We start from the raw sequence: 26,023 nt of genomic DNA on the forward strand, positions 1-26,023 counted from the left end.
TACTTTACTATTTATATTTTTGACAACTTTTACTTTTACTTAATGATAATAATAACTTCCTCATGAAAACAATATACCTTTTACGCCTTATATTTTGCCTGACACCCAAAAGTACTCGTTACATTTTGAATGCTTAGCAGGACAGGAAAATGGTCCAATTCGCACACTTACCAAGAGTAGATCCCTGGTCATCCCTACAGCCTCTGATCTGGTGGATTCACTAAACACAAATGCTTTGTTTGTAAATGATGTCCGAGTGTTGGAGTGTGCCCCTGGCACATTTTTCTGTAAAAAAATAAATAAAATAAAAATCAATAAATTGTGCCGTCTGGTTTGCTTAATATAAGGAATGTGAAATGATAATAGGTTTACTTTTGTTAAGTATATTTAAATCAATATATTTCTACACTTTTACTCAAGTAGTATTTTGCTGGGTGACTTTCCCTTTTCCCTTTTACTTGAGTCATTTTCTATTAAGGTACTTTTACTTAAGCATGACAATTAGGTACTTTTTCCACCACTGATCTGTGTGTATTTAGATGTATATACATACATTTCTTCCATGAGTGTGTAAAGCCTGTGTGTAGTCCCGTGTGGCTCAGTTAATAGAGAATGGCACTTACAACGCCAGGGTTGTGGGTTCGATTACCACAGGGGACACGTTCAAATGAAAATACTTGCACTCACTATTGTAAGTTGCTCTGGATAAGAGTGTCTGCTAAATTACTAAAATGTAGCCAACACATGTGCCCACATACTCAGCAGCTCTGCATACATGAATGTACCTAAGTTGAGATGCACACCCTCTGATACTCCTGTCAACAGCTGAGGGAGAGAATACCGTACATTCCTTCACATTGCTAGGGCAACTCTCATTGGCCCATTCTAGGCCCTGTGCTTGGTGGCAGTGGCATGGGCTTATGCTTGAGGTGTTGGTCATACTGGTTTAGCAAGGCCCGGGCATCCTATTAACAGTGCATCTTGTGTGTAACTATCACTAGATTTCTCCTGCCCACCACATAAGCTGGTTCACAACCCTGCAGCACTTGGGGAGGTGGCAGTTTACTATGTGAAGAGTCACTGCCTATCTTGCATGTATAAATGGATGTGATTGATGATGTGATGAAATAATATTAATAACAACACATTGGAGTGTCTTTTTGTTTATGAGGAAAAGTTAGGTGTTTTATTTCCCCCCAAAACAACACCAAACAAATGCTATCTTTTTACAAAATAAAACAAAATACTATTCTGTGTGTGACTTCATTTTGTAAACATGTGGTTTATTAGGTCTACGCTGGTAAACAATATTGTCATTTAAAATATATTACTAGTGAATATAACATACAATTATTACAATGAATAAACGAATAGCCGAATAGTTGGCTAATTCGTGCAAAGTCAATCAAATCATGTGTCACAACATTGATGTAAAAATGACCTGTTACATTCATGTTATCTTTCTCTGATGCGTCAGGAATTTGGAGAGGTAAGGGTTTATAACTAGTGCGTGTTTTGGCAACTGGGAAGTCAGAAAAAACGAATTCCGTCTTGGAATTCCGAGTTGGATTTTTCCCAGTCGGAGTTCATTTTTCCCGAGTCCCAGTTGTCTTGAATACCCTGAAGTTGGACATTTCTGAGTTCACGGTTGTTTTGAACGAAGCATATGGATTGGGCACACCTTTCTCACCTGGGACACTCAGATTTCGACGACGGAGTGACGTAGTGCTACGATATGACAAATGCGGAGGAAGCAAAAAAAAAGTCAGTCTTCTTTCACGCTGGCCACGTCCCTGTGTTACAGGTTAGTTTTTCGTTCTTATTTAATTGACAATAAGGAATAAATGAACATAATGCAAGTGTATTTAATTGGTTGAAGCGAATGTTTGATTTAGAGAATTATTAGTAATTGTTTGTTTTGCTTCCATTGAGTTTGATATTGTGGTAGGCTATGTTTGATCAATTACGGATCGAATTTCGAGAGTTTTTGTTTCCTTTGCTTAGGCCTGTTTTAAGTAAAACAACTCATCATTTGTTGGAGATTGGACACCTTGAACTTCAACTGTGCCACAATAGGAGATGTAAGTGAGTGCTGCAATTTAGCTCTCACAGTCCCACAATTTAGCTCTCACAGTCCCACATCATAATTAGACGTTAATCCATGTTTCTTAAACATCTAATTTGGAAGTTGTAGCAAACGTCACATTTCGAAGTGTTTACGGTTACGTTTAGGCATAAACTCCTAATGTTTAAGATTGGGGATGGGTTTAAAACAAAAATCACAAACATCTTTCTGTTGCTGAGTTCGTTGCAACTTTAAGAATCGGAGACAGATGCCCATCCACAATGCTCACCGTTGCCCCTCGTGGCTGGTTTCCACGTCACTTCCCGATGTCCTCATGGATGGCCATCGACCATTGATTTGTATCACGGGTGACCTGGCTGGCCTTTTCAAGCGTTCTCAACATTTTAGCAACACTTTTCTGAAGCCACAACAGTACTGTAATTAGGCCTACCCTTTCTGAGCAGCAATTGGTCCCGTTGTCGTAACATTATTAGCTATCTATGGCTTTGACGCGCTTGTGTGTTCACACGAATGTGCTCAAATCCAACGCGTGGGATACAGGGAGGATCCAGTGATCCGTTTCTTGTTCATGCTATACATTGTTGCTTATTCTCAGACTTCTGAGATGCAGTGAAAATGAGGCTATCAAATTCCGTTTATTTTCAACTCTCCATCTCTGCTTTTCACTCGTGTGTCTTCTGCTTACCATCTTTGTAGAAATATATGCATCCAGTTACTCTCTGGCCTCAACTGATTTAGGACTTGAACTTCCATTGCCCATGTCCTAGTCTTGGTAACATTCTAAGGTAAAATGGTAACATTTGTATTGCGCTCATATTTGCTTTTAGAAATATGAACAAGTTGTCTATAAACACATTTGTCTCTTTAGTGTATATTTAGCTATTTTGATGAGGAAGGTTGTCAGTCACACTGTTAATGGCCTAGTTGGTGATTAAGGTGACAGTCTATACTTCCATCAGAACATGTATGGGTAATGCTGAATGTCTATGGTTTATGTAATGCTTTACAGATGGCCAGCCAGGGTGAGCATTTAGGAATGTTGTATCCCGACCTTACTGAAGGTTGCACCGTGTGTCTACCCCTGATTCTGGCTTTGATAAACCCAAGTTGTAGACAAGGGAGTGGCTATGGTATGCATGTGGGCCCATCAAATGTGATTTGACCAATGCTACGGTACGAGTATGTCCCACAGCCATAGATCCAGTCGTGCAGAATGTCAGCCATGTTGGAATTCTCTTAAAACAGGCTTGGAACTTGCAGTGCCGCCGACGCTTACGTTGGCAATCCCTCCAAAGAAACATCCTCCTTACCCCACGACACTTTCATTGTATGCCTCATGTTGTTTTTCTAAACCTTGAACATAGTCTAGAAGGTGGGACATCACAGGTGTCCCAGTAGCAGCAGCAGTGTCATTGAGGCTGTAAGGGGCCCTGTGTGTTGGTGCAGCATGCAGCTCAGGCACATTCCTGGAGCACAGGAACCTGTCCGATCACCCTATGCCTCCGGCACCTGATGCTCGCTCTCTCTCTCTCTCTCTCTCTCTCGTGACTTTCTTTATCTCTTCTGGCACTTTTCTCCTTGGTGTTCTCGTGATCTGCTTCAGAGATCATTCTGAGTATTAGGCGTTCCTCTTCCAACCAAGACTCCGATGTTGTAATTGCTACTCTGGACTGCATCAGGAGTAAGCTACAGTGGCGGGGTTGTTTGTAGATGTTTTACTCTTGGTTGTTAGGAGTAACTTGGCAGTTGCTATGGTTGTGTTTCTGTACACAGCTGTTCAGAACATTTGATCCAGATCCAAATGAATCAAGCATCCAGAACAGGCTCATGTTTTGTTGGTGTCAGGTATGTGTCAATAGTTATAAGTTCTCTAATTCAAACCGTAAGATATGCGGCTATCAAGAGTCCTTTATCAATGCTGACAGGAAGCTCTGTTTTTTTTTTTCTCCAAACGTCACCACACTTTCAGTCCGCGTGTTTTTTAAAAGGCCCTGAGAAACATAGTTGCCCTCTTACTCAAAAGAAGTCCATTTGTATCCTTGTTATCAGGTTGAACGACATATTCCACATCGTTATTGTGTGTGTCAGTCCCTGTAACATTCTTCTTCTCCGTGCCGACTTAGCATAAAGCTGAACATGTATCATGACGGCATAAACCTCGAGTCATTTGGTCTGCGAGATTCAGGAATGCCATTGTTTCATGGCTGTATTTTTAGTGTATTTTAAAATGATTTCAAAGCCACCTAAGAGGGCGTGAGTTTTTAGTTTCAGTTGACTACAGTATGTACTACATTTTTCATGACATATTGGAAAGCAACAGCAACTCGTATTACTCCCTGTAGAATGAGAGAATACAGTCAATTACCTAGAAAGTTGTTTGTGTTTGCCACCAGTTGATGGAGAAACTGTAATCAAAATGGCCTCCTCAGCTAAATGTAATCTGAGGGATATTGGAGTTTTTCTGTTTTTTTTGTACTCTGATGATGCCCCCTCAGTCAATTTTGTCAGCAATAACTACCATGAAATATACTCATCAACAACCTATTTTTCTTGACAAAATAATGATGATAACAAGACGAGAAGCCCTGGAAAAAAATACTTCATTTTAGTTGACAAATGTAACGAAATGAGAATTCCACGTGAAACTAATGTTTCACAATTTGACATGAAGCTCCTTTTCATCTGTTTTGTCCAATCATAAGCATGAATATTTAGCAGAATATTTCATGCAATCATCGGATTACCTCTTCGTCTATGTCTTTCTGTTGCGTGGGCTGTTTGAGCAAAGCTTGCTCTCCCACACACAGTTCCTGGAAGGTCACTCCACTCTTTTGAACTGTTGTGCAGACAGGACACTAATTGTAACATACCTCAGTTAGAAACAACAATACTGTCATTGATTCTTTGCTCTCCTGTAGGCAGTTTTTGCTCTGATCACATCAGAAGCTCAATTTTTGCCATGTTATTGGCTGTTCATCAGAATTTAAGCAGGAATATGATCTTTTACTTTTGAGCGCCAACAACTACAGGTTAAACTAAAAGCATACTATTTAATGGTAAATAAACCTGGTAAACACCTCGTAGCGCTCACAAAAAGAATACACGCCAGACCAGTTATAATTTGAAAAGATAAGGATACAAATGCTAAAAACAGAGACAATGCTATAAATAACCATTTTTAAAAGCTACTATGAAATTCTTTATAAATCCGAATGAAATAAGTTGGACTGAACCTATAGCCTTCATGGACTCTGACCCTGAAGCAACTATCAGCGGATAAAAAAATAATCATTAAAAATGGAAAGTAGCCCCCTATTTTATTCAAATGACAACATCAATCACTCAATTCAGTGCTTCCGAGTTCCATGTATCAATCAGTTATTTCCATTATATATAAAAACAAGGAAAATCTCGAGTCCCCTGCAGATTTTAATAAATTGCGACAATACAATTATAACCAAACTCCAATGCAACAGAATGGCAGAAGTCTTACCAGACTTGATACATTTGTATTTATCATGGATCCCCATTTATTTTATTTTTTGAACAAATTCTTATTTACAATGACCCTGTCCCGGAAGATGCTGGGCCAATTGTGTACCGCCTTATGGGACTCCCAATCACGGCCAGTTGTGATACAGACTGGAATCAAACCAGGGTCTGTAGTGATGCCTCTGGCACTAAGATGCAGTGCCTTAGACCGCTGCGCCACTTGCAAGCCCAGGCAGCAGCTACTCTTCCTGGGGTCCAGCAAAATTAAGGCAGTTATACACAATTAAAAACATTACATTTCACAACACATTGCAAGAGGTTCATGTTTTTTTTGCCTTAGCACTACACAGCTGATTTTTAAAATAATCAACTTATCAAGCTTCGATCATTTGAATCAGCTGTGTAGTACTAGTGCAAAAACCAAAACATGCACCCTTGGGGTCCCGAGGATGGAGTTTGGGAAATGCTGGTATAGTATGCATGTTATTGTGTGTGTGTGTGTGTGTGCCTCTTCAGTCCCGGCTCTTTAATTTGTTGTATTTTGATCAGTTTTTACTTGATGTGGAACTCTGTTCCACGTAGTCATGTGCCACCTCCCATAGTCTGTTATGGACTTGGGGACTGTGAAGAGACCTCTGGTGGCATGTCTTGTGTGGTATGCATGGGTGTCTGAACTGCGTGCTAGTAGTTTAAACAGACAACATGGGGCATTTGACATGTCAATAATTCTCACACGTGACTTTGAGCCAGAACAGATTGACACTAATTAATTTTAGCTCTCGTGTACATTTAAGGGCCAGTTGTGCTGCCCAAATACAATGCTTTCAGTTTTTTAAATATTTAGGACTTACTTATTTCTTGACACCCATTCTGAAACTGACTAAAGCTCTTTAAGTGTTGCAGTGATTTTACTTGCTGTGGTAGCTGATTTGTGTAGTATTGAGTCATCAGCATACATGGACACACAGGCTTTACTCAAAGACAGTCGCGGGTCATTTAGTAAAGATTGAAAAAATACAGCCTGGACAGCTGCCCTGGGGAGTGCCTGACTCTACCTGGATTATGTTGGAGGCTTCCATTGTGTTCTTTAATGATCATGTCAAAAACTGAACCAACAAAATGGCTCCCACAAACTTTTTATAAATCTCTCTAAGACAATCGTCCGTAATCTGTGTAAGTGCTGTACATCTTGAATGCCCTTCCCTATAAGCGCCATGAAAATCTGTGAATTTGTTTACTGTAAAACCCAGCAAAAAAAGAAACGTCCCTTTTTCAGGACCCTGTCTTTCAAAGATAGTTTGTAAAAATCCAAATAACTTCACAGATCTTCATTGTAAAGGGTTTAAACACTGTTTCTCATGCTTGTTCAAAGAACCATAAACAATGAATGAACATGCACCTGTGGAACGGTTGTTAACTTCTCTGGGATATGTGGGCCGGTAGCGTCCCACTTCACCAACAGCCAGTGAAATTGCAGGGTGCCAAATTCAAAACAGAAATCTCCTAATTAAAATTCCTCAAACATACAAGTATTATACACCATTTTAAAGATGAACTTCTCGTTAATCCAGCCACAGTGCCTGATTTCAAAAAGGCTTTACGGCGAAAGCACACCTTGTGATTATGTTAGGTCAGCCACAGAAAAACATACAGACATTTTCCAAAGGAGAGGTCACAAAATATAGAAATAGCGTTAAAATGAATCACTAACCTTTGATCTTCACCGGGTGGCACTCCCAGGACTCCATGTTAGACAATAAATGTGTTTTGTTCGATAAAGTTCATCTTATGTCCAAAAACCTAATTTGAAATTGTTGCGTTATGTTCAGAAATGCATTGTCTCAAACAAACATCCGGTGAAAGTGCAGAGAGTCACATCAAATTACAGAAATACTCATCATAAACATATATACAAGATACAAGTGTAAACACACAATTAACGATAAACTTCTCCAGAGGAGCCTCTTAAAGAAGTTACAGGTCTGTGAGAGCCAGAAATCTTGCTTGTTTGAAGGTGACCAAATACTTACTTTCCACCATAATTTGCAAATCAATTCATTAAAAATCCTACAATGTGATTTTCTGGATTTGTTTTCTCATTTCGTCTGTCATAGTTGAAGTGTACCTATGATGGAAATTCCAGGCCTCATCTTTTTAAGTGGGAGAACATGCACAATTGGTGGCTGACTAAATACTTTTTTGTATATAATCAATCTTTAGGATGTTTTTATCATAAATCTTCAATAATATTCCAACCGGACAATTCCTTTGTCTTTTAGAAATGAAAAGGAACGGAGCTTGGTCTCATGGCCGCGTATATGACTTAGCTCATGAAATTCTGCCAGACCCCTGGTTCAAACAGCTCTTATTCGCTCCCCCTTCTTAGTAGAAGCCTGAAACAAGGTTCAAAGACTGGGCACCTTATTCATCCAAGCTACTCAATACTGCCCCCCCCCCAGTCCCAAAGAAGTTAACCTCTAGCGTCGAGCAATCCCATATCCGGGAGCGTAATCATAGCCTCAAGCTCATTACCATAACACAACGTTTCCTATTCATGAAAATCGCAAATGAAATGAAATAAATATTGAAACACAAGCTTAGCCTTTTGTTAACAACACTGTCATCTCAGATTTTCAAAATATGCTTTAACCAAAGCTACACAAGCATTTGTGTAAGAGTATTGATAGCCTAGCATAGCATTAAGCCTAGCATTCAGGAGGCAACATTTTCACAAAAACCAGAAAAGCATTCAAATAAAATAATTTACCTTTGAAGAACATTGGATGTTTTCAATGACGAGACTCTCAGTTAGATAGCAAATGTTCATTTTTTCCAAAAAGATTATTTGTGTAAGATAAATAGCTCCGTTTTGTTCATCACGTTTGGCTAAGAAAAAACAACAAATGCAGTCACTTACAACGCCAAACTTTTTTTCCAAATTAGCTCCATAATATCGACAAACATGGCAAACGTTGTTTAGAATCAATTCTCAAGGTGTTTTTCCACATATCTATTTGATAATCTCAGTGGTGGCAGCTGGCTTCTCATCAGAAGTAAACGGAACAATACTGCAGCTGGAGATTACGCAATAATTGCGACGGAGGACACCAAGTGACTACCTGGTAAATGTGGTCTCTTATGGTCAATCTTCCAATGATATGCCTACAAATACATCACCATGCTGCAGACACCTTGGGGAAAACGTGGAAAAGGTAAGCTAGCTCCTCCACGGCCATATAAGGAGTCATTGCCATGAGGCGGTTTCAAAAAATGCGGCACTTCCTGATTGTATTTTTATCTGGGTTTTTTCTGTAACATCAGTTCTGTGGCACTCACAGACAATATCTTTGCAGTTTTGGAAACGTCAGTGTTTTCTTTCCAAAGCTGTCAATTATATGCATAGAGCATCTTTTCGTGACAAACGTTCCCATTTTAAACAAGATATTTTTTCATCCAAAAATTAAGAGCGCCCCCTATATGGAAGAAGTTAAGACACTAACACCTTACAGATGGTAGGCAATTAAGGTTACAGTTATGAAAACTTAGGACACTAAAGAGGCTTTTCTACTGACTCTGAAAAACACCAAAAGAAAGACGCACAGGGTCCCTGCTCATCTGCATGGACGTGCCTTAGGCGTGCTGCAAGGAGGCATGAGGACTGCAGATGTGGCCAGGGCAATAAATTGCAATACCCGTACTGTGAGACGCCTAAGACAGCGCTACAGGGAGACAGGACGGACAACTAATCATCCTCGCAGTGGCAGACCACGTGTAACAACACCTGCACAGGATCGGTACATCCGATCATCACAGCTGCGGGACAGGTACAGGATGGCAACAACAGCTGCCCGAGTTACACCAGGAACGCATAATCCCACCATCACAGCTCAGACTGTCCGCAATAGGCTGAGAGAAGCTGGAATGAGGGCTTAGAGGCCTGTTGTAAGGCAGATTCTCAACAGACATCTCCGGCAACAATGTCATCTATGGGCACAAACCCACCGTCGCTGGACCAGACAGGACTGGCAAAAAGTGCTCTTCACTGACGATTCGTGGTTTTGTCTCACCAGGGTTGATGCTCGGATTCGCGTTTATCGTCGAAGGAATGGGTGTTACACCGAGGCCTGTACTCTGGAGTGGGATTGAGTTGGAGGGTCCGTCATGGTCTGGGGCGGTGTGTCACAGCATCATCGGACTGAGATTGTTGTCCTTGCAGGTAATCGTAACACTATGTGTTACAGGGAAGACATCCTCCTCCCTCATGTGGTACCCTTCCTGCAGGCTCATCCTGACATGACCCTCCAGCTTCACAATGCCAACAGCCATACTTCTCGTCCTGTGCGTGAAGGAATGTCAGTGTTGGAATGTCAGGAATGTCAGTGTTCTGCCATGGCCAGCGACGAGCCCGGATCTCAATCCCATTGAGCACGTTGGGACCTGTTGGATCGGATGGTGAAGGAAAGGGCCATTCCCCCCAGAAATGTCTGGGAACTTGTAGGTTCAAAAGGGGGGTACAAAAATTATCAGATTAATATTGCCATTGAGAAAATTGAAAACAAAATGAGACATTACCTTTTTTAAGGTCAGTCTTGCAAAAACACGCATTCTTGCGTTCTAACTACCCGCTATTCAAAGCGCTCTGAACAAATTAAGGGAATCTTTCATAAACATTGTCACATTCTAAAATCCGATGATAGTCTCGGTAATATGTTTTTGGACCTTCCCTCGGTCATATTCTTGTGGGGCAGAAATCTCAGACCAATTGATCCACCCTGATTTACCACCCCAAGATATTCCTGAACAACGTCTATTTACACCCGTACTGGATGGAAATTACAAGTGTCATGGCTGTGCTCAATGCAATGGCACTTATAAATGTAGATCCTTCAAACACCCACAAACAGGGAAATCGATCCCAGTCAAAGGTGTTACGGGCTCCACTAAGGCAGTTATTTATCTTATTTGTCCTTGTGGTAAAACAAAGCACAAATTAAAAGTACGTATCTCAGAGCATCTTTTTTTTAAATGTAATTTTTTGCATCTGAGCTCCTAGAGTGTGTGGCTCTCCTTTATTTTCATGGGAACTTGTAGGTGCCTTGGTGGAGAGTGGGGTAACATCGCACAGCAAGAACTGGCAAATCTGACGCAGTCCATGAGGAAGAGATGCACTGTGGTACTTAATGCAGCTGGTGGCCACACCAGATACTGACTGTTACTTTTGATGTTGACCACCACCTTTGTTCAGAGACACATTATTCAATTTCTGTTAGTCACATGTCTGTGGAACTTGTTCAGTTTATGTCTCAGTTGTTTAATCTTGTTGTGTAAATATTTGTATGAACATATGTTTGCTGAAAATAAACGCATTTGACAGTGAGAGGAAGTTTTATCTAGTCAAACAAGTTTTTTACAAAAGTTTACTAAAGGTTGTTAACATGCCGATTGGTTAGCTGTTTGATTGAATGACTTGCTTCACTCCAGGCCTGAGGGGGCACACTTTCCTGTATGTTTAGATTGAAGAGATGGAAATAGGAGTGGCAATATCATCTGCTATCATCCTCAGTAATTTTCCATCCAAGTTGTCAGACTCAGGTGGATTGTCATTGTTGATAAAAAAATATTTTAAAAATCACCTCTTCTACACACTAAGTAATATAAAATTATTAATGCATGGATGTATAGGTTCAGAATTTGTTGTTGGCATGGACTTTGTTGAAGCTCCTTTGGCAGCGATTACAGCCTCGAGTCGTCTTGGGTATGACGCTACAAGCTTGGTACTCCTGTATTTGGGGAGTTTCTCCCATTCTTTTCTGCAGATCTTCTCAAGCGCTGTCAGGTTGGAGGGGGAGTGTCGCTGCACAGCTATTTTCAGGTCTCTCGTGGGATGTTCGATTGGGTTCAAGTCTGGACTCTGGCTGGGCCATTCAAGGACATTCAGAGACTTGTCCCGAAGCCACTCCTGTGTTGTCTTGGCTGTGTGCTTAAGGTCGTTGTACTGTTGGAAGATGAACCTTTGCACCAGTTTGAGGTCTTGAGCACTCTGGAGCAAGTTTTCATCAAGGATCTCTCTGTACTTTGCTCTGTTCATCTTTCCATCGATCCTGACTAGTCTCCCTGTCCCTGTCGCATAATGCTGCCGCCACCATGCTTCACCGACGGGATAGTGCCAGGTTTCCTCCAGACGTGACGCTTGGCATTCAGGCCAAAGAGTTCAGTCTTGGTTTCATAAGACCAGAGAATCTTGTTTCTCATGGTCTGAGAGTCTAGGTGCTTTTTGTAAAACTCCAAGCGGTCTGTCATGTGCCGTTTACTGAGGAGTGGCTTCCGTCTGGCCACTGTACCTTCCCCCGGATCTGTGCCTCGATACAATCCTGTCTCGGACTTCATAGCTTGGTTTTTGCTCTGACATGCACTGTCAACTGTGGGACCTTTTTATATAGACAGGTTTGTGCCTTTCCAAATCATGGCCAATCAATTGTATTTACCACAGATGGACTCCAATTAAGTTGTGGAAACATGATGCACCGGAGCTCAATTTTGTGTCTCATAGCAAAGGGGCTGAATAGTGATGTAAATAAGGTATTTCTGTTTTTAATACATTTTGTAAAAATGTCAACCTGTTTTCGCTTTGTCATTATGGGTTATTGTGTGTAGATTGCTGATTTAAACGGTTTTATTTAATCTATTTTAGAATAAGTCTTAACAATGTGGAAAAAATCTCAAGGGGTGTGAATACTTCCCGAAGGCACTGTATGTGTTTACATCTCAACATTGGTGCGTCACTGTTGTGTTGGATGCTATCAAGGGACTAAAGACATTCTACCATGGAATAGGATAACTCTGGAGTACCAGTAGATCGATCCAATTTTTTTTTACTGTGGAATTATATATGTTTGATACTTTTGATAATCTCTCATGCTGTAGATTAGGTCTAATTTAAACTTTTTCAGGAAAATATTGTTTTGACTGAAATTTAAAAAAGAGCTGACCAATTTAAAAATTGTTAGTAGAATCTGATTTAATTTTGAATAATGCATTGTCATATTCTTTGGTCAGTACTCCTGGACCTTGTCCAGTACTGCTTTGTCCACCACGGTCTTCATAAGGCCAAGCCAACCATAAGGTTGAGGGGGGTGGATTATGTGTAGGTTGTCTTCCTCATTTTCCTGAACTTATGATCCAAGGGCCCACTGCAGCAGGGCAGCACACGTGAAGTGTGTTCTTGACACTTGAATTTCAAGAAAAGACGTCCTCAAGTCTATTTATCTGATTTCTCATCATCAAAAGCGTATGAAGCTGCTAAATGTGAAACCAGTTCAAAATGGCACTTTTTTTTGTCTCCTCACATTTACTGTTCCTTTTGTGTCAACAGATTTGTGTTTCCTCTGAGAGAGAACCTTGTCGAAAAGCAGAGCTTACTTTTAGCGACATTGCTCATCCAATCATAATGATGGACCCTCGGGTGTGCCCACCCTCACTCAACAGCAGCCAATCAGTGATGAGCAATCTGGACAAGTCTCCTTCTGGAGGATTCAAGGCCGGACACTCACGGAACGACAGCGCTGGGTCATCACGCAACTCCCGCCAGGTAGTTTCTGAGCTGTTCCTTTTTATTAAAAATGCGAGTGGGGTGTGCCTGGCGTTTTGTATATGACGGGTCACCTCTTTACACTATAATGCAACCAATGATGTGTATATAACCATCATGAATATCTCGATGGATGGCTGAATGGATGAAACCCACTTTGTGAGTATTAAGTTATTTTATGGACAATGCAACATTTTTATTTTATTTAACCTTTTATTTAATTAGGCAAGTCAATTAAGAACAAATTCTTATTTTACAATGACGGCCTACCCCGGCCAAACCCTCCCCTAACCCGGACGACGCTGGGCCAATTGTGCGCTGCCCTATGGGACTCACGATCACGGCCGGTTGTGATACAGCCCGGGATCGAACCAGCGTCTAGTGACGCCTCTAGCACTGAAATGCTGTGCTTTAGACCGCTGTGCCACTTGGGAGCCAAACTAATGAAAACTGTATTCCCCCCCCCCCTCATAGAACTCCAGGCACTGGGAGGTGTTGGAAGACCACATGGACATGGGTTCTGGGATCGGGTCAGGGCTGGACATGAGCATCCCTGGTATCTGTGAGGGCTTCCTGATGAAGAGGAGGAAGTACCCTTTGAATGGCTGGCACAAGGTAATGCAAAGCCGTTACTTGGCAAGCCAATTTGAAGAACAGTTGAAAGCCAATTTGAAGCACAGTTTTGCTATTTAGTTCTGTTTCACCATCACTCCTGACTTCCTGGGGTGTATTCACTAGTAGCCAAATTGAAGTAAATGGCTAATCTAAACCTCTCATAAATAAACGTGTTCTCATTGCTACTGGTGTGCACTTATGAATAGACCCCTGTCTAATGTGGTTCTGTCGCTCTCCTTTCAGAGGTACTTCCTGTTGGAAAAAGGGATCCTCAAGTACTCCAAGACACAGCAGGATGTATGTATTCACAATACATTTCCAAAAACACACATTCAACTCACGATTGCAATCATTCTGAAATCGGTCAGTGCCGTATTGTAAATGTTACAGGCTATGTAATGCTTGTTTATACACGTTGGACAATACAGTGGGGGGGGGTTCATCCATTCTAATGTTCCACTGGTCAGATCCAAAGAGGAAAACTCCACGGCTCCCTGGACGTTAGCCTCGCTGTCATGTCCATCAACAAGAAGTCCAATCGCATCGATCTGGATGGTGGAGACTATTTATACCACGTCAAGGTACACGGAGTATCCCAAAATACTAAGAACATGCTCTTTCCATGACCTAGACTGACCAGGTGAAAGCTCTAATCTTTTATTGATGTCAATTGTTAAATCCACTTCAATCAGTATAGATGAAGGGGAAGAGATGGGTAGAACTATTTTTTTAAGCCTTGAGACGTGGATTGTGTGGCATTGATGGTGAATGGGCAAGACGAAAGATTTAAGTGCCTTTTGAACGGGTGCCAGGCACACCGGATTGTGTCAAGAACTGCAGCACTGATGTATTTTTTTTCACGCTCCATGTTTTCCTTTTCACATCTGTTTCTTATCCAGAAGAATTAGCATGTGTTGTCCCCAATGAACGTAATTATTAATGTAAAATTCACTCTCCTGTTAGGCCAAGAACAATGACTTGTTCTACATATGGCTGACCAAGCTGTGTGCCCATCGTGTCTTCAAGAAGAATGAGGCCTTGGGCGTCCACCACGGAGTCCTCCATGCCCTCACCATGGGCAACAGCACGTTGTTGCCAGCCATGGCCAGTCTAGCCCAGAGGAACCAAGCTGCCATGCCAGGCATGGTGAGTGAACAGAGAAACGGGTGTGACGCAATGTGGTCTGCTACTTGCAGTGCTACAACCACATATGTTCTGGTCACACCGAAATAGGTGAAGGTATATTGTGAATAGAACAAGAGGACTTTATACAAATTGGCTTTGACTGACACTTGACTACTCTTCTTTCTCTTTCCCTCCTCTGTCCCCAAATCATGTGGTTCCAGTACCCTCACTACGCCAGCACTGCCTCGGTCTACCAGGCTGAGATGGAGGTTCCGCCCACAGCAGCCCCAGGGGTCAACGGCAAGGTGGCAGCATGGCTCCAGCAGACCCACCAGTCAGATACCTGCTCCCAAGGTGAGGTACTTCCATGGTGAAGCTAGGGAATCAAGGCTATCATATTACAATTCAGCATGAAATGAATATCCAGTTATTTTCAGAGCTAAGCTTTCACTCCAGAGCTTTATCAATAATCTTCTCTGACCCTTGACCCCCACAGAGCTAGCTCGTTCTCAGTTGGACTTGACTGAGTTGGCCCAGCTCATCCAGAGGCTCAATTGGCTGGAGAGTGACCAGCAACCAATCTCCAACAGTGACCTAGAGCGACGAATCAACATGCAGGTAAGGTCACCGCCCTAACCACTCTACAACCGCACATGCTGTATATGAGATGTTCTCTATGGGGGGGTGTGGCACACCTGTAATTCTGAGGTGTGTGTGACATTGGAGTATTCATTTAGTGGTTGGCTGTTCCTTAGTCTGAGCATGTATCTATTCTACCTGTCTTTCAGAATCTGACCCTTAATACCCCCAAGGCCAAGAAGGAGAGGAAGACTACAAACAAGATATTTGGTCACTCCCGCACCCTGTCTGGAGTCGAAACCCGCGGCATGGTAAGTTCTCATGTCCTATACAGTGGGTATCATAAGTATGTTTTTCCACATTTTGTTGTTACAAAGTGGGATTGAAATAGATATATATATATATTTTTTTAAAGTAATTTATGTACAGAAAATACTCTGTCAGTGAAAAATACAATTAGACCATTTCCAAATTGACAAATGTAATGACTAAAAATAGTTGCATAAATATTCACCTGCTTTGTTTAGGCAAAGCCAAAATGAGTTCAGGAGTAAATGTAGCTTAACAAATCACATAAGTTACATGGACTCACTCTGTGTGAATAATAGGGGTGATTTTTATTTTATTTTTATGACTAACCCTTCCTCTATTCCCCCATACAGACAATTTATTATAAGTTTCCTCAGTCAATTATTGAATTTCAAGCACAGATTCAACCACAAAGACCAGGGAGCTTTTTCAAAAGCCTCATAAAGAATGGCAGTGATTGGTAGATGGGTAACGATATCAAATCAGAAACGCAGGCAATAACTTGGAGGAAAACCTGCTTCAGTCTGCTTTATGCCAGACACTGGGAGAGGAATCACCTTCCTTGGCCAAATCTACACTGGAGTTTCTCACCAAGAAGTTAGTAAATGCTCCTGAGTGGCCAAGTTAGTTGACTTAAATCTGCTTGAAAATCTATGGCAAGACTTAAATTGCTGTCCAGCCATGATCCCCAACACCTTGACAGAGCTTGAATTTTGAAAAGAATAATGGGCAAATATGACATAATACAGGTGTGCAACGCTCTGATAAGACTTACCCAAGAAGACTCACAGCTGTACTTTCTGCCCGAAAAAGTGTTTCTAACATGTAATGACTCAAGGGGGTGAATACTTATCTAATCAAGGTATATTAGTGTTTAATGTTTGTGTTGATTGTTGACAAAAAGAGTACAATTGTATACATTTTAATCCCACTTTGTAACGGGACAATGTGACCTCTAAGGAGTTGAATACTTATGATGCACTGTACAAGACATTCGTCATTGGATATGAACGTTTTCTGGACATTTCTGTGTCATGGCTGTCCCAGAATCCTCCTCTTCTACTTTCACCCACTGTTCCCACATGTCCCCTCTCCATTTTAATTTATGGTTTAGGGACCGGTACAAACACATTGACACATTGCATTAACAATCATCTGATGGTTGCACCCTAGTATATTTAAAGCTGACGGTTTTTCTAAAGACGAGAAGTTAAAAACTCAGCAATAGAAATTGTGGAGATTCTACAAAAGAAGGCTACTAACATACAATATATAAACTAAGTTCCTGGCCGTGTCATGAAACGTTAAAAGATGGAGCTAGATAAAGCCAGGAGAATAATGTATTTGTTGAGCATAATTCTAGCCATCAGTTTTGTTTTCATGGTCATCACTCAATGTTGCATTTGTCAAGGTCCCGACATCAATGTAAAGCTTTTCTGATACAGCTACAGGCCATTTTGACACTAGCATGCGTGTGCGTCACTCGAAAGTGACACACACAAAATGGCTCTCTACACACATCACCCCCCCCTCCAACTTTTCTCCCTCCTTCCCCCTCTCCTCCCTCAGTTTACCTCCAGCCACCTGAGCACATCGTCCAACCACCTGAGTGTGGGAGCTGCCTCTGTGTCGTCCATCCCGGACTACGTGTACTCCCAGCTCTCCAACCCCCTCATCACCTCCCCCGAAGCCAAGAAGATCCAGCAGGACATCTGTGCTTTGTCCCAAAGGGGTAAGAGAGGGGTGTTACAAGGTTTTGGTGCTCATTCGATGGGGTGTTAATAAAGTTCCTCATAGGAAAGTCATGAGTAGAGCTCGTTATAGTGAGGCTGGTTCTGCAACATAAAAAAAGAGGACCTATGTGGACCACTGCAATCTGGTAGTAATTGACTTACTTTAGTTACTCAGGGTTTTATGTTGGCGTGGATGAACACGAAATGACATTTGTCTGCCGTAATCTTCTTAGTTCATGCATCTCTCAAGTCCATCCACGAAGTGCTCGCCCTGGAACGTGAGCGGGTCCGACAGGCTTGGACCGGTCCAGACCTACGCTCCTCCACCTCCAATCAATTGGCCACCCTGTGTAGCACACTGTCTGAGGTAAAAGCCCTGCCCTGGACACACACTCACATATACAGTACACACGCTGAGACGGAACCTCCTGCTATACACTAAGAACATAAACCATTGTTAATGTCTCCAAAGGAGAGACCTTTATTTAGTTTCTTTATTTAGTTTTTTTTCAGAAGTAACAAGAAGAACAGGAAGAGACCTAGCGACCAATAGAAAGGCTTTATTCACATTTAGTCAATAACACTGTGGTGTCTGTTTTAAAACACACACAGCAGACGTTTCGATCGGCCACACCTATTCTCTCGCTTTCTTTTGCTCTCTCCTTACAAAATATAGTCCTGTCTCAGTGTGCTGCTGTTCACGTTTGTGAGAAGCCAGCCAGAACTGGTTTGGGCTGTTTGGGGCTGGGACATCTGGGTACTGCCCACCAGGGGCAGAACCATTCCTCCCTGCTCTCCTGTTTTGAGCCTGCCTGGATGAAACGAAAGCCTTTTCAAATGTAAAGACACTTGTTCAAACAGATTAGATTTGTCTTGGTGAAACAACTTAAACCTCCCCCGACCGTATCTATTTGATCCGAGTTACTAGATGTTTCTGAACTTCACTAATTACTGAATGGATCTGACAAAGCTGAAAGAGTTCCCCGGTGAAATCCTCCACCAAATGTGCATACTGTACATTTTGTCCAACTTACCTGCGTGTGGGCCAAGTTTGATAATGGGGAAATGAGCTTAATATTGTGCTTGCTTTTCATACAATTCTCTACAGTATACTAATAAGTCACTGTTTGTGTGTATCCAGCTGGAGGTGCAGTCTTGCCAAACCAAAGTTCATTCCCTGTCCCTTTCCTCTGGATCCACGGGGGGTTCCAAGGAGTCCTACAGCACTGTGCGTCAGGACCAGGTGTGTATTCAGCCGCCAACCCCCACTCAGCAAGAGGCAGGCTGCCACTTGTTTCTGAATGCGTGTCTGGCTGTGTACTGTAAGTCTTTATGCCTGTGTCTGTTTGTGCCTGTATGCATGGGATTTTCTTAACTTTTCTTTTGTAAGACATTATTGACAACACTTTTATCCATCTGAAAGCGTTGATTTTTGTATGCTTCCTGTTAACTATAGTCTTATTCTTCCTCCTTCGGTCACCCCCCCCCACTCCAGAATGTTGAGAAGACGCCCTCTAAGGGTTGCTCTGTGCAGCGCACCCCCTCGCTGGCCGACTCCATGGCCGAGTACTATGATGCCAGAGATGTCGTCTGTGAGAACTCCTCTGAAAACGGAGAGGAGGAGTCTGATGAGTCCGGGCTGAGTGACATCACCACCACCAGTAACTCTGAGCCAGACGAGGTCCATGGTGAGTCGCCACTCTTTGGATATCACTGTTCAGCTGTGGTCCTAGAAGTAGAATGACTAGAACGGCCACTCTAAGGATGTGTTCTATAATATTGTGTTTGAGCAGTCCCATTATACCTTGAATACAGTTCGGTCTACGTGGTCCGTTTGAGTTTTTGTCTTTGAGAAATAAGTAACAATATGCAGTATCTAGTACAGCTGGGACGATAAACCGAAAATTATCACGGCCGACCCGACCATTTATCGAGGACGTTTTACTGATAGCGATTTTTAACAAGTAGCCTTTACTAGAGGAATGTGTAGTTTGAAATTAGATGTCTGTTAAATGTGGGCTGTTAACAAGACAATTACTGACCACATCCTTCAAATGAGTAGTTTTAAGGGTAATATAAAAATTAACTGGTGCACATTATTGTAAACTTGTCTTTTTCAATTTACCGTGATCATTTAGTCATTTTATTGTGACATGGATTTGTGTCTATATCGCCCAGCTCTATCTAGGTAGTTATACTCATGAACTCGGCTGACACCAACATTGGGTGTGTATATATGTAATCTGTGTACAAATGTATTTTTATTACGTTTTCCGAACATAGCTTCCACTTTGCCTGCAGAGGCAGTATCACCGGACCAACTGCAAACAAAAGGTATTTTGGGACTGGTCAAACTGAAGTATCGGTGGAGTGGTGGTGAATTGAGGCCATATTGGAAATCCCGTATGGATCGTTTAATTCATTGATGCACATAATTTATTTGTAGACGGTACATTTACAATGTTGTACATGCAAGCATACTGATTGGACCCTGAAAACGCCCGAGTAGTCTACTCATTTTATTACCATGATTTCATCATCTCTCTCTTTCTTCTCCCTCTTTGTCCTCCTGAGGTGTCTCTTTGGTAGTGTGGGACTGGTGACAATTTAACAAACGTCTTATTGTCTAATCTGTATAGATATTTCATTCTTTAAACATCATAACCTCCACCTCAATCCAACATCAAATTCTAATTTGGGAGATGGAGAAATCGAGAGACTGTCATTACTTAATTGTTCTTCCTGTTTCACCATCCTCCTTTCCTTGACAGCTTTGGGACTTGAGACATTTTAAAGGGTTGGTTCAGTGTTTTGGCAAAGAAGCCTTGATTTTGACCATTTTAAAATGCATAAAGAAACAAGGCAACAAATAAATGTACCAAAAATTGCTGAGGATTATATGCACAAGTCTAAAGATTTGTTTCCATTGTGGTCCTCTAATGGTTGCTGTGTCTGCAAGTTAAAACAAGAGACATTGGCACTCTGGCAGACATTCAATCATACAGAATGTCTATTGTTTACCGTTTGTCTACTTAAGATCTTGTGGATACCATTTTTATGTGTCTGCGTCCAGTATGAAATGAACTGCCAAAATAAAGGATACGCCGACATGGCTCAAAATAAGGCGCTGGTGCCTCCGCAAAGCCAGCAGAACTACTTCAATGAGCCTTGGAACTCTCTTGGAGGGTTGCGACACCTTTCTTCCACGAGAAATCCCATAATTAAATTTGGTGTTTTGTTGATTGTGGTAGAAAATGCTGTTAAGTGGCGCTCCAGAATCGACCATAAGTGTTCAATTCAACCTGGTCTCAGAGCATTTTGTATTATTCTGTCATGTAAATCCAAGACACTCCATATGTTTCGTATGGTATGTATTCATTTGTGGAATCCATCGGCCATTTCTTATGTTACAAATTTGCCAAACAGATGTTACGAATTCTAGCTAGGAGGGGCTAACGTTAGCTAGGCTGTTCAATTGGGTTGAGATCTGGTGACTGAGACGGATAGTTTTTTTTAATGCTCATCGAACCATTCAGTGACCACTCGTGCCTTGTGGATGGGGGCATTATTGCCATTCTGGAAGAGGCCACTTCCCTCCGGATATAAATGCTTCATGAAGGTGATCACTAAGGATGGCTGTGTATTAACTGGCTGTTACCTTGCCCTCTAAGGGGTTGAGTGGCCCCAAACCATGCCAGGGAAATGCACCCCACACCACAAGGGCTGCCAGTTACCTGTAGTTTTGCCAGCCAATGCTAACTATGGTTAGTGTAATGACGATGTCAACATGAACAGCTAGCATGTTAGCTATTCCCATAGACTTCCAGGCATTGTGCTAACGCTATTTGGCAACTTCCTTCAAACTGAACGCAGACACAAAAGGGTATCCACAAGTTCATCTGACCCTGGAGAAAATCTTGAACTCTCCCTTTAAGGGCTGAATCGTGTCTTTTTTTTAATGTTCAAGCATTAAGTGCTGGGTGTAATTGTAAAAAAAACATGTGAGATTCAATAGGAAATGTATAGAATTCCATCTAACCTTTGTATGCCCTCTCCCCTGGCAGCCTCTTCCACCCTGAACTACCGCACCAGCGTGTCCAGAGCCCCGGACATGGTCAGCACCGTGCCCACCAACACAGGCCGCCGCACTGTCCTGCCCGCCAACTGTGTCGACAACAGCCACATTGGCATCATGACCATCCTGTACAACAACATTGGCAAGGACCTGTCACGTGTGTCCATGCCCTGTGGCCTCAACGAACCTCTGAACCTGCTGCAGAGGGTGAGCGAAGAGCTGGAGTACTCGGAGCTTCTGGACATCGCCAACCGCACAGAGGACCCCTTCGAAAGGATGGTAAGGCGGCCTGACGTGTGCCTGACATTAAAACGAAGCAGCTCAAGTATAGGTTTGTGCTGCCATACCAGCGTTGGTGCTGATTCAAGAGAATTGACGCGCCTGTAGATTTGCTTAGTTGAAATCTGAAAAAAAGGTCTCTGCTTTCTCAAATCAAATGCTATTGGTCACGTGCCGAATACAACCGGTTTAGACTTTACCGAGCCCATTCCCAACAATGCAGAGTAATTTAAAAAAAATGATAACACAATAACAAGGTTATATACAAGGAGTACCAGTACCAAGTCAATGTGCAGGGGTGCCAGGTAGTTGAGGTAATACAGTATGTACATGTAGGTAGGGGTAAAAGTGAGTAGGCAATCCGGATCAATAATAAACATAATAGCAGCAGCGTGTTTGTGTTGTTGGAGTTTCAGTGTAGTATGTGTGTGGGTAGAGTCTGTGCATTAGAGCCATTGCAAGAGAAACGGTGAAATCCACAAACAATGAATGTGGTCAACTTGAATTGCAGATTTAGCATGTAAAATACTATAGTATTTTGTGGTAGCAGTTTTCTTCAGGTGCCATTTGTTGATGGGTGCGATCTCACTCATCCGTTTTCCCATACCTTATTTGTCATGAAGCTGTACATTGGTGTTTTCTCCATCTCTGGCTACGCCTGGGCTACCTGGCGGAACCGCTACAAGCCCTTCAACCCCGTCCTGGGAGAGACTTACGAGAGCCACCGGAAGGAGCGCGGCTTCCGCTACGTCGCTGAGCAGGTAGGACTTGAATAATCCTGACCCAGAATCATCCGAGATTCCATCTGCACGGCAAGTAACCCGTAGCTGATCCAGGGTGTCTTCCACTGAAGATTCAGTTATTTCAGGTTTTTCCTTTCTGTTCCCAGGTCAGCCATCACCCGCCCTGCTCCGCCGTGCACGCAGAGTCTGAGAACTTCACCTTCTGGCAAGACCAGCAATGGAAGAACAAGTTCTGGGGAAAGTCTTTGGAGATCATCTCCTCCGGTCCAGTGAATGTCAAGTTGCCAAAGTGAGTGTTTATGCAAATTCCCATCATGATTATTTGACCCCCCAAAAAAAGAGGTAACGTAACCTTACTTTCACATCGTCGTTTTGAATGTCTTGATCCGTTGTTCAAAGTAGAAGCTCGGGGACAGTGTTTTGATTGAGCTGATTGGAGATTTGAAAAGGCATTATCTTTACCAAATGAGCTGTAACAAGCCTGGAAGTATACTTTACTGTGTTATTCAAATGAAATGTTCATAGTATTGAAACCGGCTCAGGTATCCATGAATTTGAAGAGTGCACATCTTCCTCCAGTTGCATTAAACCCATGTCTCCCTCTGCCCTCTAGATATGGGGATCACTACGAGTGGAACAAGGTGGTGACCTGCGTCCACAACGTCCTGAGTCCTCAGAGGTGGCTGGAGCACTACGGCGAGGTGACCATCAGAAACACCAAGAGTGACCTCTGCACTTGCAAGATCTCCTTCGTCAAGGTGAGACCCCTGCCAGGTGCCCACAGAATCTAACGCTCAATTGAAGGATAACCCCACAATGGGACCCATAATGAACAAAAATAAAAGATTAACGGCCTGAATGGGGTCTAGACATTTATGAAATCTCCAAAGCTTTACATATGGAGGTACCTAACAAGTCTCCATTGACACGGCCCCCTCTCTCTCTCCCTGCGTCTTTCCCTCTCTCCCTCAGTCCCGCTACTGGACCTCGGAGACCAGTAAGAACGAGGTGCAGGGCCAGGTTCTGAACCAAGCGGGAGAGGTGGTCCACCGGTTCGGTGGGCTGTGGCATGAGGGCATCTTCTGCGACACCCTGCCTAACCCAAAGTGCATCTGGAAGCCCAGTGAGTACTGCTATTATCTGAACGATCTATTATTTGCTATGTACGATAATCCTCATCTCTAATCCGATCTTGATATTATAGTTTATCCTATAAAATGGTGTAATCCACACCATTGTGCCTATTATATTTTCCCTAATCCACACTATTTCAGTGAATTCTATTTTATGGATGTTTTCCTCAATCCGTGAGTCCGTCATCCCCTCTATAGTACCAGCACTATGTATCGCCTCACACAGTACCTTGTTTCGCCCATCCCCAGACCCTCAGCCTGATGACCACTTCCAGTACTACGGCTTCAGTCGCTACGCTAGGGAGCTCAATGAGCTGACCCCTGAACTCAAGAAGGTCCTACCTCCCTCAGACACCCGCTATAGGCCAGACCAGAGGTGAGACCACCGCCCAGCCTGCTCAGTAATGCGTACGTAGAGGATGTTCAGCTGTGTGCACTTCATTTAGATTTGTCAAGTGCATTGGAAGTAGGGCTAGGAATACTTCTTGAACAGGATCTAACCAGGAAAAACTCTGGGTCCTGTACAGTAGGTCATGTAGGTGATATCGTTCAGTGACATTTACTTCCTCAAATGTCAGGGAGCTGTGTTGTGCATTGATGTGATGCCACATCCGATGTGGCTGCGTGCGATGGTACTGTACACACAATTGACCCTGTTAACGCCTTTTTTGATCCAGTCATGCAGAGTGCAGCTGAATATCGTATCTCTCCACTGTTCTTTCCCCATAGGATCCTGGAGGAGGGAGATGTAGCTGGGGCTGACAGTAAGAAGGAGGAAGTAGAGCAGAAACAGCGGGACCGACGAAAGGAGCTGGCCAAGAAGGGAGAGGAGCACGTGCCTCGTTTCTTCAGGTGAGTCTCATCAACCGTCCCTTACGCAATCAAAGAGCATTTATTGTAGAAATAGCAAGGCAGTGGTCATCATCCCTGCTATTCAGGGTCTTTCTGATTAGCTGAATCGGTTGTTAGGGCAGGGTTAGAATAAAAGCCTGCACCTGTAGCTTTTTCAGGACTTGTGTTGGTGACCACTGACATTATATTGTGTTCATGCACAGTATCTGATGCCCCTTTTTTTTAAAAGGTTACCTCACACTAGAAAGTAAATATACTCTTCCCTCCTTCAGGAAAGAACTGGATGCGGCCGGGAATGATATCTGGCTGAGCAACGGAACGTACTGGAAGATCCGCAATCAGCCAGGCTTTGCCAACACCAAGAACTTGGATCTGTGGTGTTGAGTAGACCTGGCAGAGCCTCCTGTCATTTTGGCTTCATCGTAGACTATTACTTCCCAATGAGACTACTGAACGCAGATACTAAAGTTCCACTGACGGGAGAGGTGAATGGAGTTTTGACTGCATGGATGAATCTTTCCAGGGTGACTGTCTGCCATTGGAGAGAGGAAATGTCAACATGGAGTAGATGAGGACTACTATGGATCTTTTCCTTCAAGTCTGATGTTCCCACATTGATGCCGATCTTCCACACCCCAGTGACCGCTCTGGTGTCCGCAAATATAAACTGCCTTGAAAATAACCGGATTGAAATTGGTTCATGCATTTAACTGTCAAGTTTACCCATTGGTGGTCGGAGATCCAACATAGCGTTTTGAATAATGTTACCTTGCATGTTATAGAGATGCATGATGCTTTTGGTCAATGTAATATGTCTATATTTAAACACTTTTACTTATTGACTTTTTAGGTCTATATGCAGATTTATTTAAATCAATTTGTGATATCAAACTCACTCTGAAGAAGAACTAACCGGGTAGGGGATTGTTTTTAAGACTGCTGTGGATTAATGGGGTTTTATGGGGTAAGAAGGGCTACCTCTTGCACTCTCGATGGGTCTTACTGTGTTTTTTGTATATTTAGTTGTCATATCGAGTTGTACAGTACTTTACATTGTTTGGACTTGTTTTAAATGACACACATTGGGTTTGAGTCACTGAATGCCTCACATCGGTCTCCTTCCTCACCCGTTTTAAAGAGCAGTGATCTATAGAACGCTTTCCTTAGTTTTTCTGTATTTCTTTATTCTCTCGAGTGAGTTTATAGACGTTTAATGCTTTTTAGGGTGGTCTTTTCAACCTTGATTTAGGTTGATACTATGAAGTATTTTTAATGTATGTTTCAACAGTGGGTTTTACGGAAAAGAGAACCATTGTTACATTTCAGTGTAAAAACAATTGGGAGGGCGATAGCGGGGGATCATCCAAAATGAATTGTTTTCTAGTCGATTTTCAAATAAATACGGAACTTAAAC

General features: G+C 42.5%; 1 protein-coding gene across 6 annotated transcripts; it reads left to right on the top strand.

Moving 5' to 3' along the window:
• The first annotated feature begins 1,675 nt into the window (after positions 1 to 1,675).
• Positions 1,676 to 26,022, top strand: LOC135555817 (oxysterol-binding protein-related protein 7-like). 6 transcript variants are annotated; one of them, XM_064988576.1, is made up of 23 exons: positions 1,738 to 1,804; positions 2,005 to 2,085; positions 12,951 to 13,166; positions 13,641 to 13,781; positions 14,025 to 14,078; positions 14,249 to 14,362; positions 14,745 to 14,927; positions 15,128 to 15,260; positions 15,403 to 15,524; positions 15,695 to 15,796; positions 17,364 to 17,526; positions 17,761 to 17,894; positions 18,669 to 18,770; positions 19,023 to 19,215; positions 19,811 to 19,861; positions 21,592 to 21,881; positions 22,505 to 22,642; positions 22,771 to 22,913; positions 23,238 to 23,382; positions 23,597 to 23,747; positions 24,007 to 24,133; positions 24,487 to 24,609; positions 24,882 to 26,022. In XM_064988576.1, exons 3-23 carry the CDS (start codon positions 13,026 to 13,028, stop codon positions 24,991 to 24,993), a joined length of 2,862 nt encoding a protein of 953 aa, XP_064844648.1. In that variant the 5' UTR covers positions 1,738 to 1,804; positions 2,005 to 2,085; positions 12,951 to 13,025; the 3' UTR covers positions 24,994 to 26,022. The 6 variants fall into 6 exon arrangements, with proteins under 6 accessions (XP_064844646.1, XP_064844648.1, XP_064844647.1 ...); XM_064988575.1 differs by having other exon boundaries at positions 2,005 to 2,081; XM_064988574.1 differs by lacking the exon at positions 2,005 to 2,085 and having other exon boundaries at positions 1,676 to 1,804.
• Position 26,023: the final 1 nt, after the last annotated feature.

This window comes from Oncorhynchus masou, chromosome 15 (genome assembly GCF_036934945.1).
Source record: "Oncorhynchus masou masou isolate Uvic2021 chromosome 15, UVic_Omas_1.1, whole genome shotgun sequence".
Taxonomy (NCBI): domain Eukaryota; kingdom Metazoa; phylum Chordata; class Actinopteri; order Salmoniformes; family Salmonidae; genus Oncorhynchus; species Oncorhynchus masou.

Coding starts and splice junctions, on each gene's coding strand:
- LOC135555817 (XM_064988570.1), top strand. CDS start 9,654: ATGCTCGGATTCGCGTTTATCGTCGAAGGAATGGGTGTTACACCGAGG. Junction 14,363..14,744: donor ACTATTTATACCACGTCAAG/GTACACGGAGTA, acceptor CTCTCCTGTTAG/GCCAAGAACAATGACTTGTT. Junction 23,748..24,006: donor AAAGTGCATCTGGAAGCCCA/GTGAGTACTGCT, acceptor GCCCATCCCCAG/ACCCTCAGCCTGATGACCAC.